Here is an 18307-nt window from a genome sequence, read left to right on the forward strand (position 1 = left end):
TCCGGCTTCGGTGGCCATTGGCATGGAAGCAGAGCAACAGTGAGAGAGTTCACCACAGCGCATGCCGGGGAGCAGTCAGGCACCGGATTCGACGGCCCTTGTGGACCGGGATCGACGGTGTCAATATAGCCGGTGCCGCGGCAGGAGTCGGTGCGGGCGAATCGACATAGACGAGCTCACTGGCTGCGGTGCAGATGGCACGGAAGCAAGCAGGAGCAGGAAAACTCAACCACGGCGCATGCCGGGGAGCGCCAGGCAGCCAAGATTCAACGGCCCTTGTGGGACCGGGATCGACGGTGCCGGCGTTGCGTAGGAGGGGCAGGTGCGTGCTGGGCGATCCGACTCAGATGAGCTCACTGACTGTGGTGCAGATGGCACAGAAGCAGAGGAAGCAGGAAGCTCAACCATCGGCGCGTGCCGGGGAGCAGCCAGGCACCGATTCACAGCCCTTGTGGGACGGGATCGACGGTGCCGGCGTTGTCGGTGCCGGGGCAGGTGCCGGCGATCCGACTCAGATGAGCTCACTGGCTGAGGTGCAGTTGGCACGGAAGCAGCAGGAGCAGGAAGCTCAACCACGGCGCGTGCCGGGGAGCACCAGGACTGGATTCGACGGCCCGCGGGACCGGAATCAAGGGTGCCGGATCCTCAGTGTCTCTGCAGGTGTCGGTGCCGGGCGATCCAACTGTGATGAGCCCTGGCTGCGGTGCCGTTGGCACGGAAGCAGCAGGAGCAGGGAGCTCAACCACGGCGCGTGCCGGGGAGCTGTCGGCACTGAGCTTCCTCAACCTCAGAAAAGATGGAGTGGTGCGAGTCGACTTCGGTGCCGCAACGGCCGTGCCGCGGGTCCGGTGCCGAGGAGGCGCTTCTGTCCGCCAAGTAGCCTGCGCTTGTGCAGAAGGTGGAGGGAAATGAAAGTGCCGCTCCTGTTGTTGTCGGCTTAAACGCCGTGCAAATGGGACACTTATCTGCGATCCCCCAGGCACCGTAAACAGGAGTCGTTGTGGATTTCCTGTCAGCAGCGGCCGGAGGCTGGCAGGCACGGACTAACGGTGAGCAGGGCATGGCTCAGGCACTGGTTGCAGGGAAGGGGCTACTCCCCGAACCCCGCTAAGTATCATTAAACTAACTATTAGAAAAAATGTATAAGGATTATAACTGTATTACACAAGAACTACGAGTAGCTAGGGAAGCGGAGGTCAGCTAAGCTGCGCTCCACTGTTCCAGACCGACACGGGCGGTAAGAAGGAACTGAAAGGGCGGCTTAAGAACAACAGTTACAAAGGTGAGTAACCGTCTTTTCCAACTCATTAAACTTAACGTAACAGGCTGACAGAAGTTGTAAGCCAATCACCTCTCTCCAATATAATCTACTACCAGATTTCAATAAAATGTAGCCTAAAAGTGCAAAGCCAAGAGAGCTGTGAAAGCAGCAGAGAATCCTGTGGCACCTTATAGACTAACAGACGTTTTGGAGCGTGAGCTTTCGTGGGTGAATACCCACTTCGTCAGACGCAGGTCTGAGAGCTGTGGTTAACCTGCAGTAAGAGGGGGTTTGAATTTTTTGCTCTTTATGAGCAACTTTAGCCGGTGGTTGTTGTCGTCACTATTGACATGTCAGCATTAAAAGCTCCAACATCAGGCTTGTACACCACACTTAACTCATGATGGGGACATCCTGTGATGGTTTTTGAATAAGTCAGAATCATAGATCATGACTTCTGTTTTGCTCTGCAGCATGCATTGTCCTAATAAACGCCACTTACTAGATTAGTGAATGCTGTCTTGTAAATGAAGCAAATACACAATAGCAAAATCATTGCAGTGTTTTACCCCATCTTGCCAAAATGAAATCCTGCACTACAATACATAATTAACTTGGTGCCTGAGGCTCCAGAATAGCCCTGTTCATCCAGAAGTTCAGCGACAACAGATACTCTTACACATGCCACCTCCAAGGGATTCATGCCAGTGGCTGCCTAGTAAAACTGAAAGGCAGTTGGAGCCCCAAGAGAGCTTACAGAACAATCAAGCATTTGTGCTGCTGGGAGCACAGTGAGAAGTCTGCTGAGCTAAAATATCCTGCAAGCTTTTTAAAAAAAAATAAAATAAAGAAAAGTTATTGAATGTTGAACAGAGGCTGCTAAGGTTTGGGGTTTCACCAGCAACAGATCTCCATCTTCAATAGACGCACTAGGATGAGAAAAATCCAGAGACAGAAAAACTAGGAGAAAGCGAAGCACGGCAGGAGTGAAGATGTACTGAAAATTCACTCTGATGCAAATAATGCCACAAAGCAATAAAGATAATCCCCCAAATGTCATCAGTGTTTCTTGTAAAAGAGGTGTTTCCCCACTTAGATTTAAGGGACCAAATTTTCAGGGTAACTTGAACTCTGCTTTTAAAATTCATGCCTGTGACTTTGCATGCTCACAGCAAACCAGAACCTGCTCTTATTGAGGTCAGCATGACCAGAAATAGGCCCTAAATTTGCACACAAACCCCCTATCCAAGTATACTTTCGATCTACTTTGTGCAAGATTAATTGGATTTCATCATGAAGAAGATATTGCTATGCAAAATACCACATTTAACAGTTTACATTTCTAAACCACCTACCCCAGAGGATCTTAGGGTATGTCTATGTTGCAGTTATACACCCATGACTGCTGACTTAGGCTAAGGAGCTGTTTAATTGTGATGTAGATGTTCAGGCTTGGGTTGCAGCCCAAGTTCTAGGATCCTGTGAGGTGGGAGGGTCCCAGAGCTTGGGCTGAAGTACAGACGTACCCTTAAAGGGCTTTGAACTAAGCCCAAACACCTGTGAAGTAGATATTCTCTCCATTTCATAGAACCATCAACTGAGGTTACATGGTAGACACAGGAGTACTACCCAGATCTCAATTCCCAATCATGAATTATAGCCACAGGCCATACTCCCCTGCCTAACGGTTTACCCAAAACACCACTCAGGCTGCAACCCAGTCCTTTGATCTCTAACCAGTAAGTACCCAAAATAGAGACACCATTGATTTTTTTTCAATTCCACACATGTGTGAAAATATTTTACCTACTGTCATTACACGTAAGAGACAAAATCCTCATCACTAAGGTTAGACAAAGTATTTCCCCAGCTAGCGTATGTGACAGCACTTCGCATTCAGCACCATTTCTGTCGCGTGGCTCTTTTACACACTAGGAAAACACGGTAGTAAAATCACAAATAGCAGGGGAGGCTCACATGTCATCACACAACAGATACTAGTCTCTTCATTTAATGCACTTTGGAATATTCATAGACATCACAGTAATGGGCATGATTCTGAACAGAAGGGGCAGGTATAATGCCTAAGACTATTTTTAAACTCATTTAATGTTAATTATATTTCAAGTTAACAGTGTCCGTTTGGAAGGCAGGGTGGAGTGTGGATGCTCTCTCTTTTGGAGGGGGAGGGCCAGAGAAAGAAGCAGTAGACTCCAGGCAACTGAAGAATTGCCTAGCTGCCCAAGCCATATTCAGGGAAATCTTCAAAAGAGCAGGACAGATCTTACAGGAATCTGGACATGGGCAACCACTGTAACAAGACAAAGAGGGAGGTGAAGATAAACTTTATTTCTATTAAATTCTCTTTGCAAAAAATGTTTGAAAAGCAAAGACAAAACACTGAGTGCTGTGAGCAGTTTGTAATAAATGGTATAGGGCTCCAGTTAACTGAAATGAGCCATAACCTTTCCATGCCATGAAAGCTGAAGGTTTTGAATCTATCCTTTATAGCGCCTGGATGAATAATTCAGCAGAAGCTTGACCAAACTGAACAGCTTCCTCCCCCTCCAAGCATGTGAAGAGGCAAGTCAGGGCTGGAGAATTAATGTATGTTAGTCTCTGTACACAAAAATCAGCACTTCACCCAAACTTATGCTGGAAACAAGAGTCCCCTTACTCACGACAACCAATGGAAAAGTTCTCTACAGTATTGCAGTCAGTACAGCACAGCATCCAGCCAGGCAAGCAAATATTACGCCAAACACTGCTCCCAGATGACCGCCCTGAAACCGGAGAGATGGATAGACCTTGGGCCAGTGAGTATATGAAAAGTCAGCCCTTCCAGTCCCAGGCACCATGCCCTTGATCCAACTTTGGCTTTCAAATTTGGGGAAAATGAGGCAACAGAGGAAGGTTAAATTTACATGATAAAAATATTCACTGTCCTTATTGCACACAATAAAAAGTCACTCTCCTTATTTTGGCACAGGATCCTGCAGAGGAGTCTAAAAGTCTGCTTTTAATATTTAATATTTAAGACTAATTGATCTCAGAGACCTCCCTGTCCTCCTCTAAGAAATAACTAGACTTCTGCGAACTGTATTAGACTAAAACAACTTAATTGACTTGTGTTCATGGGTTCAAAGTGGTATAAATAGTAATTACTGACTTGTTAAAAATAAGTTTCTATTTGGATGCTAACTAACTTACCAGTTTTTTCAGGCAGTTTAATATTTGAAGTAGCTTTAGTTATAATATATGCCTTTTTAAGAATAATCTTACAACTGAGCAATTTGCAACTGATTGATACCCGTGGCTGGAGGAACTACTGACAATTACGGTTCAATTTCACTGACAAGGTAAAAGTGAACCAGAAAAAATGATAGCGCTATTGTTTCTAAGCAAAAATTGGTACAGCTCACTAGAAGAAAACATGTTGCCTAATTACAAATTGGACAAATGTTTAAAAGGGACATCAACCCACTTCTAGCCCCCAAACTTATGTCAACAGCCTGTTTGTACAAAAGACCAATAAAGACTTTAAAAAAATATTTGTCAAAACCTAAAGTTATGTTTAATCAAATAAACCCTCCTCTGCTTGAAACCCAAACAGTGCGATACTAACAACCTGAGAGTGAAACAGGCTTCATTGATTTTCATGATCCAAGATTATATGTAAAAAGTTAACCAAGGGAAGTGACAAATCACTTTTAATAATAAAAGGCTTGTTCAGTTATAGATGTGTTTGTTATTTTTTAAGGTGACTTTCTATAAAGTCTGAAAAAAAATCAGAGCTTTTAACAATACCCACAAGATTCAGGCACCAGTCCTGCAAACACGCTCATGCCAGTATTTTCATTGACTTCATACGAACTATCTGTGCTTAAATGATTTAATGGGCTGGGGCCTTAATTCTGGAACACTAAGAAAATAAGAACAGCCATACACCTCTACTCCGATAAAATGCGGTCCTCAGGAGCCAAAAATCCCTACCGCATTATAGGTGAAACCCCGTTATATCAGGGTAGCAGTGGCAGGGCTCCAGCAGTGATTTAAAGAGCTCCGGGCTCCGGCTGCTGCTCCACTTTTACCTTTTAATTTCTGTTAAACTAACCTCATTTTTGTGTAGTTCCCCTTTCTGAAATTAAATGCTACAGTGTTGGGCCGCTGTGGTGTTTTCTCTGCCACAGGGATGTTAAATTTAATTTGACAAGTAGACGCTCAAGACATGGTACGCTGGTGGACACAGCTGTCTATCTGTGATAAATAGGGAACCTGGCAGGGCCAAGGGACCACATGGGCTAAAATCCACAGGTTCTTCTCAGATATATAAACAAGACTAATCTTTCCTACTACTGTGCAAATCACTGTTCAATTCAGCAGGGCCAAAAACAGGCTCTCCAATACAGCTTTCTCAGTTTGTGTAATAAGATTAGCTTTTGAAATGCAGTAAATTTGATTAGATCCCACTTCCACCGAAGTCAATAGTTTTGCCACTGACTTCAACAGGAGTAGTACTGAGCTCTGTAAGTCATTAGGTTCCATGCAGTTACAGGAAGGTCGACCTGTCTGGAGTGCCTTGAAGGAATGTGGCCTTTGTTTCTAAGGAGTATTGCTTTATCTTGTGAAACGATTTCAATTAACACCATAAACTTGATAACATGAGAAAATGAAGTCCTCTAAAATTCAGTATCAAAAGCCCAAAACAAGGTTTAAGATGCTGCTCAAAATTTTAGCTTAAAAAAACCCAAACATCCAATTTTATCATTCATGTTATTTCTTTTGCTAGTGACTCCCACTGCACCTTCAACATTCCTCCTTTAAAGACTCACTCCTCCAGTGACTGAGTCAGCCAAAGAAGCTGCTCTGTGCCTAAACATCTGCGGATGCAGAGCTGCTTTGGACACTGGCAAATACCTTTTCAAGTGGCTTTGAGAGGGAGGTCACCACTCCAGCAACTCCTACCTGCTCCAGGACCCGATTCTTATATTAAGTCAGTGAACATCAGCCATTTGCTACCTTCTTTTTATTTAGCTTATGATTTCCAGGCTCAGTTAGCTATAGTGCCAGTACATTTTAATCAACAATTTAAACCATGGTTTCAACACTAACACAAGACAAGATTAGCTCACTAAACTGACAATCAGAACAAGGGATCAGCATTATTGCAACCTGCTGCATTTCCAACCAGCCCTACAATTCACTTTATTGTTTTGCTTCCTGATCTATTTAGAAGGGCAGTGTACTTAGAGTGAATCAGCATACTTAAAGGGGCAGTGTGCGTCTCTCACTCACACACGGTGTATGTCTCTGTCTTGCTCTCTCCCCTCCCTCCATTTGTGCTGCCTTGTGGAGTGTGAGGCTATGTTAACAATGTGTTAACCCTTGAAGGCTCAGCCGAGTGCTAGTTGATCATTGAGCAGCAAGGCATACCTTGGGAAATATCCCTCCCTTTTCCACCCTCTGACTCCACCACCTCAACCAAGCTTCACAATCATCATTGCTGTGTATCCATACCATTCTCCTGCCAGATATCAGCAACGGCTATTAAACCAGCATTAGGGACAGGCATATGCACGGCTTTAATGGAGTCATCTGTAAGTGGAGAACTGTATTCACCCAGAACATATTTTAGTGACAAAGTACTCTATATATTTACTCAATAGCAAAAGCTGGTCACAAACTGTACTTTCAATCAATGTAATGCATTGACTCTAACAGTCAACCATCTTTTCAGTAAAAGATTCATCCATGCTGATGCCAGAAACGGAGCAAACAGTGCCACCACAGTACAAACGAATTCAGAGAGTCCATGAATGAAAAGTCTGATGGGATACAAAGATGGGTTACAAATGTTGTGCTGTATCTCCTTGCAATAAAATACATGTTAGGACACAGAATTGCTGGCACCCGCCCACCCACAGGGAGGAAAAGGTTTCCACTTCCAGTAGAAACCCACTAACATGTAGGAAACAAGAGGCAGCACGCAGAAACAACTACAGTGAGAGAAGCCAATATCCTAGTTTGCTACCCAACTACCCACATCCATTTTGGGTCTGTCTCCAACCCCAAAACCGTGAGAAAAATCCTTCTCCACAGAAAATGGTCAACACTTTCACAAGAAGCCAAACAGTAGCAAATACTTTGTCTCCCAGCTTTTCTTCCAATAGCTTTGTGATTATACAGCAGAGCAGCATCATGCCATCTGACAATACCGTTTTGTGATATTTCTTTTTAAAACCATATCCGTAATAGCTGAATTATTGGTTTGTTGAACAGTAATTGAAAAATCTTATTTTTACAATTAGAAAACTTCCAACCACATAACTAGTTGCCATAATACAGATTTATTGCTGCTGAAGAGATACCCACAGGATAACGTATTACACATTTACTATTGGGATGCAAGGTTGTTTGCTTCAGGCAAGTCTGTCATCTATAAAAAAATCACTGGAATATGTATATGTGCCAAAAAAGACATTCACAGAGCATGCATATCAATGAAGTTCACTGTACATCAAATGCAATTAACTGTGTGATCTGTTAGCAGCTCCCCTGATATCACGGTAATAAATGACCAAAGTGACATTTAGCACCCTGCAAATCTGAGGATATCCACTTTATACCCATGGACCATGTATGCAATCGGATGCGGATACTAATTTTGTATCCATGCAGGGCCTTAGATAAACAGTTCCTTAGAGGTGTCATAGGATAGGATATCAAGCACGGGGGGGAGGGAAGAGAAAGAAGATAGCCATTATCAGATGGGGAAGAATACTGTACATTTTACCTAACCATTAGAACACACCCAACATGTAAAAAAAAAAAAAAAAAAAAAAAAAAAAAGGTAGATCTGAACAGAATTTCTTTTTAAAGTAACCCTGAAAACACTTTCCATTACAAAACCCATGTCGTTAGAAAAGCACATCTTTCTTGTTTCTCCTTCCTTGAGCACCACAAGAAATTGTATGTATAGCTGTGAAAGTAAGGGTTTATAGAGCACTTTCCTAGATGGGTCTAATGCAAAAGCATAGCTTTGAAAATGCAGTTATATATAACTGTTGTCAGCTCGCAGAAGCACATTTTCAGATAGACAGTGGGCAGGATTATATTTAAATTTTAAAAAAATACAGAGTCCATTTCTGTGATTCAATAACTAACAAAAAGCATTTTTCATCATCTTCAAGGTACTTCAAAAGAATTATCCATGTAAACTCCATGGTGATCACCATGAATACTTCAGATAGGTCTAAAACAGTACAAAATATTTTTTGAATAGACACACAGCCAATTGCTGTTGAAATCGTTACATTGCAGGGTTATGATTTCAAGGGAGGAAAAGGCAATAGAAACTGATCAGGCTAAAGGAAAAAAATCCCAGCCTCATAATGTTCCTAATACTATAAATAACTCAGCTCGTGTTCAAATTTGTTTTTCCTCTGCCCCCCCCCCCACTTTCTTTTTTTGGGGGGTCATCTTTTTGTTTGGCAGAGAATGTTTTTCTAAAGCTTTATAGGAGTTATCAGCTGCCCTATTAATATTTACATCCTCTTTTTTTCTTTCTGGTAATTCAGCACCAAATACTGTGAGATCACTTGCTCACCTCTGATGAGTGAATGACATGTGGACAGGTGTTGGCACCACAACCTGTAAATTCTCAGCTTCTCTCTCACGTCCATGGAGACAAACAAGCTGGAGTTCTGCTAGTCCAACGCATGTCACATTATACCAGTTTTTACCTGAAAATAAAAGAGAGGGATCAAAGCACAACACACAAGTCTCTCTCTGGTTGCATCATAAAGGAGGGTATACATTTGGGAAGAAAGTCAACTGATTGTGGTCTTTATTTTTCCCCTTATGTAAAGCATAGGTGCCAACTTTTGCTGGCATCGGTGGGTACTCAACCCCTCTCTGCCCCTGGCTTCACTCTGACTCCACACCCATTCCAACCCCTTCCCCAAAGTCCCTGCCCCAACTTCACCCCCTCCCTGCCCCATTGGACTCCTTCCCCAAATCCCTGCCCTGGTCCTGCCTCTTCCCCTGAGCACACCGCATTCCTGCTCTCCTCCCCCCTACCAGAGCTTGTTACACTGCGAAACAGCTGTTTTGCGGTGGCAAGCACTGGGAGCTAGGGTGAGAAGCGGGGACGCGACGCACTCGGGAGGAGGCGAAGGCCAAGTGAGGTGGGGGCAGGAAGGGGAGCTTGGCTGCCAGTGGGTGCAGAGCACCCACTAATTTTTCCCCATGGGTGCTCCAGCCATGTAGCAGGCACCGATGATGCAAATTTTTCCCAGTCAAGTGCCAACTATCAGCTTGTGAACAATTCTTTAATGAAACAGTCACAGGGGATTAAAGGCCAGGTCCTCAGCTGCAGTGATTCTCAACCTTTTCAGGCTACTGTACCCCTTTCAGGAGTCAGAGTTGTCTTGCATAACCCAAGTTTCACCTCACTTAAAAACTTGGGTTTCGGCTTCAGCCGCACATGGTGGGTCTTGGGCTTCAGCTTTCTGCCCTGGGCCCCACCAAGTCTAACACTGGCCCTGGCAACTCCATTAAAACGAACTTGCCCACAGTTTCAGAACTGCTGATGTAGTATATATAGAACAGTAACAAATCATTGTCTGTATGACATTTTAGTTTATACTGACTTTGCTAGTGCTTTTAATGTAGCCTGTTGTAAAATTAGGTAAACATCTAAATGAGCTGATGTACCCCAGAGAAGATCTCTGCGTACCCCCAGGGGTATGCATTCCCCTGGCTGAGAACCACTGCTCTGCTGGGGTAAATCAGCATAGCTCTGCTGACTTCAGCAGTACTATGATGGGAGCCAGAACCTCCTCTGGTGTAACTCAAGTATTTGTTTTTCAAAGACAAAAATATCCATGCATCTCTTTTCACAGTTCTCTTTAATGTAAGATTTTAACCTGGTATCAACCCAAATGTGAAAAATATTAAGATACTGAGAAAGTGGCTGATAACAGAATACTGATAACACTGCACACCTCAATCCCTTCAGGCAGGGAAATAAAGCTAAAAAATGTTTATTCAGGACTGCTGTAATTGCATTAATACAATAGCATTCACTCAAACAATGATCAATCATTTGCTTTGGAGGGATATAATTAATGACGGCAGGTCTGTACAAACTCATGGGCCATTTTCCTCAATACCTGAAACAACCAGCCTTAAACAAAAGTTGCAATAGTCTTAATATCCCAGCTGATGGCTGTGTGTGACCCACTCATACGCACCTTGTTCAGTGTAGCTGATTACTGTGCTAAATTTTGGGATACCCAGAGCATGGAATGGGTGCTACTAGCACATAGGTCTTCAAAAATCAGAGTACATGCGTTAGTTTATTTGATGTCCCAGATTGCTCAGCCTTGCAAGAAAAATGCTTTCATTGATTTACCTTCTAAAAGGTCCAAGTAAACTAAGAACGCAGCATATACTTGAGTGCTGTCAGCCACGTCCAAAGACATCATCTCCGTGAGCTGAAATCAACATGTAAGAGCAATCAAAGAATGCAGAGCAGAAGCCAAATTGGTACAGATACATAAAACCTTTCAAAAGAGCATGAGAAAGTATGGAGCCTGTTTAAAGAACTGCTACTAAGATTCAGAAAGATTAAATACCAATAAATATACTGACTTCTTAAAATATTTTAAAGTTATATTTCCACTTGGCCCAGATATAAAGGTATTAAAATAATCTTGACTGTTTCTGGAACAGAGCTGTTTTTGTGGAGAAAGATTCTGAGTTTCATCTGTTTCTGCTACAGTACATAAACATGGACATACTGGGTCAGACCAATGGTCCATCTGGCCCAGTATCCTGTTTTCTGACAGTGGCCAGTGCCATATGCTTCAGCAGGACAATTATTGAGTGATTCATCCCCTATTGTCCAGTCTCAGCTGTCAGAGGTTTAGGGACACCCAAAGCATAGGGATGCATCCCCAACTATCTTCTCTTTAATGGCCCTATCCTCCAAGAATTTCTCTCATTCTTTTTTGAATCCAGTTATACTTCTGACCTTCAGAACATTCCCTGTGCAGGCTGTACAAAAAAATACTTTCTTATGTTTATTTAAACCTGCTGCCTATTAATTTCACTGGGAGACCCTGGTTCTTATGTTACATGAAGGAGTAAATAACATGCTAATACTCCTCAACAGCTCTGATTATAAAATGTAAGATAAGGTCTCTCCATATGATAAACTCTTAAGAAGTTTATTATATTAAAATCATATTAATCCATTAAGTTCCTCTTCCAACAAAGAGACTTAACAGTTTTGACTATTCCAAGGAGGAGTAATAGTAACAGGAGACTCATTATTTATATAGCTCTGTTGGTGTGCATAGGGCCTATGGTGCTTTACAGACATCCAAGACTACAAATGTTAGCGTCCTAAGGAATTTACAATCAGTGCTTTTTAGGGCAGAAATTATGCTCTTTTAAACAGTTTCCTGTGAAACTCTATTCAAATTAATAATACACAAATAAGTAATGAAAGCAGATCAGACAAGGGGAGCATAAAATCGCTCTGTCTACCTAGTCATGCTATCATCTCTGTTTGTCTGTCTAGACTCTAGGTCAGGGTAGGCAAACTACAGTCCGCGCAAAATCCGGCCCTCCTTGAGCTCCTGCTGGGGTTTATTGTGCTCCAGCAGGGAAGCAGGGTCAGAGGCCACTCCACACAGCTCCTGGAAGCAGTGGCATGGCCCCCCTCCAGCTCCTATGTGTAGGGGCAGCCAGGGGACTCCAGCTCTGCACACTACCACCGCCCCAAGCGCTGCCCCCGCAGCTTCCTTGGCCATAAACTGCAGCCAATGGGAGCTGCAGGAGCAGTGCAGAGCCACCTGGCCGCACCTCCACGTAGGAGCCAGAGCGGGGACATGCTGCTGCTTCCGGGAGCAGCTTGAGGTAAGCACCGCCCAGAGCCTGCACTCCTGAACCTCCCCACATGCTCCAACCCTGAGCCCCCTCCTGCCCTCGAAACCCCTTGGTTCCAGCCCAGAGCACCCTCCTACACCCCAAACTCATCCCCAGCCCCACCCCAGAGTCCACACTCCCACCTCCGCTGCATCCAGAGCACCTTCCCGCACCCCTAATTTCTGGCCCCAGCCCAGGGCCCCCATCCCCAACCAGAGCCCTCACACCCCAACCCCAATTTTGTGAGCATTCATGGCCTGCCATACAATTTCTATTCCCAAATGTGGCCACCCTGCTCTAGGTTTTGATCTTAATGCTCAGTTTGACATATTATTGCAGTTGAGTACTCCTTTCCTCCTTCCTCCCTAAAGGAAAGTAGCTCACAAGTTGTTTTTTGTTTATTTCCTGGATGTGTTTGTTTCAATGGTGAGGCTGAGAAAAAAGATTAATGGTGAAAAGCTACCATAGGGCACTGAGATCGAATTTGTCAGCTTGAAAGATTCCTTCAAGAATTCAAGCAAAACTTCTTGGGAAATTTGCAGAAACCCTCTATTCAATCTTCTTTTCAAATAAGGCTTTCAGCAGCCTAAGACAGATTAATAGGTACATGTGAGACAAGGTTCACGCTAAAGGTGTCATTTAAATAAGCCAAGATGTCTTATTTTATTCTGCATTGTCAGAATTGTCCTGGCTATAGACCTCACCTGTCAAACCATAAACACGCAACTGTGACCCCAGTAACTCAGTTACCGAGGAGGAGGAGGGAGCCTGGATCTCGGTCTGCTCGGACACGCGGGATCCCGCTGCCAGCCCCCAGTCCGGACAGCTCCGCTCTCACTCAAGCGGGGGCCCGGTCCATGCAGCCCCGCCGAGCCACCCAGTTGGGCGGGGGGCTTGTGTGGGCCCCACCGCGGCGGGACCCGGACACCCCAAGCCCAGCTCGACAGCGGGGCCCGCTCCTGCCCCGGGCCGCAGGGAGCAGCCCGACCCCCACCTACCTTAGGGTGAGTCGCCATCCAGTTGCCGCAGGGCGACCCCCGGGCCTCCGGCTCCCGCCCGCTCCGGGGAGTGCCCGGAGCCGCGCACCCTGGCTCGTCCATGCGGCTCCCGCGTGCAGCGCGGCTTCGCTCCGGGCGGAGCACTGCAGTAAGTGCTCCGGCCGGGGACAAGCCAGCGCGCGCTATAGTTCCGCCTTGGTTGCTGCAGACCCCCTGCTCCGCGGCCGTGTCCCCACCGTGCCCAGCTGCTCCTGTGGAGCCTGTGAGCCAGGCAGGCTCAGGACACACTGCACCCGGATGCCAGTTCTGGAACCAGGTGTGCAGCTTCCCTAGGGTTGCCAACCCTCCAGGTTTGTCCTGGGGTCTCCAGAAATTAAAAATTAATCTTTAATTAAAGCTTATGTCATGTGATGAAAGCTCCAGGAATCTGTCCTACCAAAATTGCCAACCTTAAATTGCCCTGTCCCACTGGAGCTGTCACTCTCTGCATCTCTCCCTGTCCACCCATCCCTCTCCCACCCGCCCCTTTAGCCACCCACCTCTTCCTCTCTCTCCATCCCAATGTCTATCCCAGGGGTGGGCAAACATTTTGGCCTAAGGGCCACATCTGGGTGGGGAAATTGCATTCAGCTCCATGAATGTGGGGTCAGGTGCGGGAGGGAGTGCGGGATGCAGCAGGGGGTGAGGTGTGCCGGAAGGGGCTCAGGGCAGGGGGTTGGGGTGCGGCAGGGGGTTGTGGGTTCAGGACAGGCGGTTTCAGTGTGGCAGGGGGCTCAGGGCAGGGGGTTGGAGTGCAGAAGGGGTGCGGGGTGTGGCAGGGGTCTCAGGGCAGGAGGTTGGGGTGCAGTCTCCAGCCCCATGCTGCTTACCTGGAGCGGCTCTGGGGTGGCAGTGGTGCACAGCAGGGCTAAGACAGGCTCCCTGCCTACCCTGGCCCTGCGCCACACCTCTCCTAGAAGTGGCCAGCATCACATCCCTGTGGTCCCTGTGTGAGAAGGGGGTAGAGGGTTCTGCATGCTGCCCTTGCCTATGGGTACCTCTCCTGAAGCTCTCATTGGCCACGGTTCCCTGTTCCTGGCCAATAGGAGCTGCAGGAGTTGGTGCCTGCAGGTGAAGGCACTGCACAGAGCTCTCTGTCCCCCCAGGGGCAAGAAGGATGTGTTGCCCACCACTTCTTGGAGGGGCATGGGGCCCACAGTGCCACGGGAAAGGCAATCCCGCAGGCCAGATACAAATCCCTGACAGGCTGGGTCTGTCCTGCGGGCCGTGGTTTGCCCATCCCTGGTCTATTCCCTTTCTGTCCCACCTCATTGCAGTGCTTACCACACAAATAAACTGTGGGTGACATTAAATAAATGCCACAAACCAAGAGAGAAAGGCATGACATACCATGAAATGCAGCAAGCAAACACCACTATGGATAGGTGGGAAGAGGAAGATTAGAGGAATTGAGAGGGAGAAGGAGATGGAGGAAGGGATGAGGGGAATGGAGGGAGGGTCTATATAATACTAGTTATATAATAGTGTTTTACATGTTCAGTTGCCATACAAATATTCACCAATCATTTTTCACTACGGTCATGTAAAGTAGTATGGGACTTAAGGGTGTATGGAAGGAGTGGTGATGAAGGGAAGTGGCGAATGGAGGAGGATGGTGGTTGAGGGAAGGAGGTAGAGAAATTCAAGGTAAAGGAGGAAGTAAATGAGAGAGAAGCAATGACACAGAAAGGAGGGGAAGAAATAAAAAGAAACAAAAGGGGAAGAAAGGAAAAAAAGCAAAAGCAAGGAGGTGAAAGTGAACCGGAGAAGAAATGCTGAAGGAAAAAAAGAGGAAGAGGGGCTAAATTGAGAGAGGATGATGGCAGAAGAGTTGGTAAGATGAAAAGAGAAAATAAGTAAAGACAAAACTTTGACAATGTTCATAATAACAATTAGAATGAAAACATCACTGGGAAAGAGAGACTATATGGATAGAAAATGTAAAGCGAGGGGAGGATGAGAAAGGAAGGATCTGAATAAAGGCAATTTGATATATTTTATTAATTTATTTAAAGTTTGTATAATCTATGTAATTCTCACTGATTCTCTATGTGAATGGAGCTTCTACAGTCCAATGCACTCCAGATTTCCTTTTGCAAAAGTTGGCAGCTCCTTGCTTGGCACTTGGCTTGTAGAATTTCAAACTCTGGCCCCAACTAATCCATCCCTGGTTAGGAGGCATTAAAAGCATAGCTTGGTGCTGGTGTCTGCTCAGTATGCAGCAGCATAAAAAACAAATATATAGTTTGTGCATTAAGAGAATAATAAAGAACAAATGACAATGACATAAATGAAACAATTAAATATCCCCTTCTGGGGCATTGTGCCCAGTTTTAGTTAACCTACCTCAAGAAAGATGTGGCAGAGAGTGAAAACGACCAGAGACAGGCATTTAAAATGTTTAGAGGGAAGGCACAGACTGGAATTAGTTAGCCTGGGAAAGAGAACAAGAGGGGACTTGACTGAGGTATTCAGACTTAGGCCGAGCATAAAGGAAAATTGAACAGTCCCTTCTCTTATCCTGTTATGATGATATAGTAACAGCTGGGTCCATTGGTGAAGGATAAATAAAAGGACATCTCTATTTATTCAGCATTTAATCAGTGTGCACTGGTGCAGGAGGTCACTGAGGGACCAATCCTGCTTCTCTAATTCTGGCAATTTTCAGAAGCTTTGCCTGTCTAAGAAGTGTAACTTTGATAGGGCATATACATGTTATTCCCTTGTGACCAATGAAGGGGCTAAATCCTTTCAGTGGGCACAAAAGAGTTGGCTGGTTTTCAAAGGGCTACCAGACCTGGAGGGAAGAGATGGCAGCTGTGGCTTGTTTGGCTCCTGGACAGAGGAATGGACAGCTGTGCCTCCTAGGTATGGAAAAAATAGAAGAAAGTAGAGGCTTCCAAGGCCTGTGGGTGGTATGTTCCTAGCAGGTGAAGGAAGCTGCTCTCCAGCTGATCCAGGGAACAGCACACCTAAATAGGTATCTGGGGGAATTTGCTGCCTGCCTGAACTAATGGAGACTATGGTACTGCCAAAGAGAGTACCCATAGTCAAACTGTTCCTGTCTGTTTGGTATGGACACCTGGAGTGGACTCAAGAAAGATGCCTGCATTTGTTTTATTTCCTTGGGACCTAAGGCCAGGGCTGGCTCCAGGCACCCAGGCACCAGCGCAGCAAGCAGGTGCCTGAGGCGGCCAATGACAAGGCGCAGTGGAGCTGCCACTGATCATGATCGTGATTGTGGCTTCCCCCCTACCCCCCCTCCACCGCTTGGGGCAGCAAAAACCGTGGAGCTGGCCCCACCTATGGCCAAAGGAAAATCGGTGTGTTGCTTCCTCCCAGCCAGAATAGTCAATTTTTCCAGCCTGTTTTAAACCTGCTTACACAGGCAGGCTAGTACCTCAACCCTTGGAGTGACTAATAGTCCTATTACAGCACAATTGGTCCTTGAGTCAAAGGCACTGGCTGGATTTTAAAAAGCAATGGGATATTTTTGACCGCTATAAAAAAAACAATTATATGAGTTGTAACAGTAGCTGCTGCCTCCTGCCATGTATCAGAAATCTGACCTTTTGTAACCCTGACCCATGTTATTGGGAGTAGGAAATGAAGTTGTCTGACTCCTGTGTCATACCGTTACTATACACTGATAAACACACCTCATGCTTAGGAGGGAATTTACCAACAGAGCACGGGGGCAGGGTCGGTGCAACCATTTAGGCGGACTAGGCGGTTGCCTAGGGCGCCAAGATTTGGGGGCACCAAAAAGCACCTCCAAATTTTTTTTAAAATGGTTGAGCAGCCCTGCTGCTAGAACAGAGAGGGAGTCTGGGCTGCTGGCAGCAGCCGGCAGCCCAGGGTGTCCCCTGGGTCAGGGCGCCGCCGGAGGGGGCGGCAGGCAGCTCCCATGGAGCTGCCGCAGTGGTGCCTGCGGGCGGTCCGCTGGTCCACGGCTCGGATGGAGCTGCCACAGTCATGCCTGCGGACGGTCGGCTGCTTGCGCGGCTCCGGTGGACCGCCCGCAGGCATGACTGCAGCAGCTCCACCGGAGCCACAGAGCACCGGACCCTGTGCAGGCACCACTGCGGCAGCTCCACCGGAGCCGCGGGACCAGCACGCGGGGCGGTGAAATTGCCGTCTGCCTAGGGCGCTCAAAACGCTAGCACCGGTCCTGCACAGGGGTGTGTGTGGGTGTGTGTGTGTGTGTAGTTGGCGGGGTTGTGGGAGGTATTGAAGAGGAGCTGCCTTCCTTGAAAGCATCAGATGCTGCTCATGGCAGGATACTTTGCTAGACAGTCTGATTCGGAATAGTAACTCCTGTTCCAAAAGGGCCTTTGATGCCATTAACAAAACATGAAGAAGCAAGTAATGTAAAGTGTTCAAACCACACGTTGCTTTTGTTAAAGTCATTGTGTTGTGTAGCTAAAGCCATGCTCAACCTTTTGAAAACATCCCAGAGTGAATTAAATGAAATAGGTTTAGAGCTAGATTGTCCCTTTACATTTAGCTCTGTGCTGGGGAGGGGCTGTGCTGCCCAAGGAAGGAATTGTGTTTCTTTTCCCCTGCTCTCTATTTCCTCTTGAGAGAGTAATCTCTTTTACTATGGGGCCCACTCTGCATTAGCTCAGCAGTGCTGGCTCTGTGTTAAGTGGGCAGAGTCAAGATTCCCCTCACTCAGCGGAGCAGGAGGGAACACCAGGTGCTCAAGTCTTTATCTTGAGAAGGGCTTAGTACCTGTAATGTCTATTCATTTCTGTGGGAGCTGTGAGTACAATGGGCCCAGATCCACAATCTCACACAGTAAACTCTTGAATGAACACACACAGGAAAATGATAAAAGACAAAAATGCTCTAGCACCTGTGAGTGAACACCCTTCACAAAGCAGTCACTTCATAACCAAATTATCAGTCTTCATCCTCAAAGGAAGCCTGCCCAACACTTTCAAAAGACAAGCCTGGGATCTTAAATCCATAACTTTACTAAAAATCAGTCTTAATAAAGACGCTGGATTTATGGTTTATTACAACAGTCTGGAACCCAGTAAACCCCCTCTCCCCCCGCTTTCAGTCCGAT

The 18307-nt window shown here is 46.1% G+C and overlaps 1 protein-coding gene across 1 annotated transcript in view; it reads right to left on the reverse strand.

Annotated features, from left to right (window-relative positions):
• TSEN15 (tRNA splicing endonuclease subunit 15) overlaps positions 1-13333 on the reverse strand; it is a 28022-nt gene extending 14689 nt beyond the window's left edge. Inside the window, exons 1-3 of the mRNA XM_032772938.2 lie at positions 13195-13333; positions 10677-10758; positions 8868-9003 (exon numbers count right to left, since the gene is read on the reverse strand). Coding sequence (XP_032628829.1) covers positions 8868-9003; positions 10677-10758; positions 13195-13296 — 320 coding nt within the window. The 5' untranslated portion in view covers positions 13297-13333. The remainder of the gene's footprint in view (positions 1-8867; positions 9004-10676; positions 10759-13194) is intronic.
• Positions 13334-18307: the final 4974 nt, after the last annotated feature.

The sequence above is a fragment of the Chelonoidis abingdonii genome, chromosome 7 (assembly GCF_003597395.2).
Source record: "Chelonoidis abingdonii isolate Lonesome George chromosome 7, CheloAbing_2.0, whole genome shotgun sequence".
Classification (NCBI taxonomy): Eukaryota; Metazoa; Chordata; order Testudines; family Testudinidae; genus Chelonoidis; species Chelonoidis abingdonii.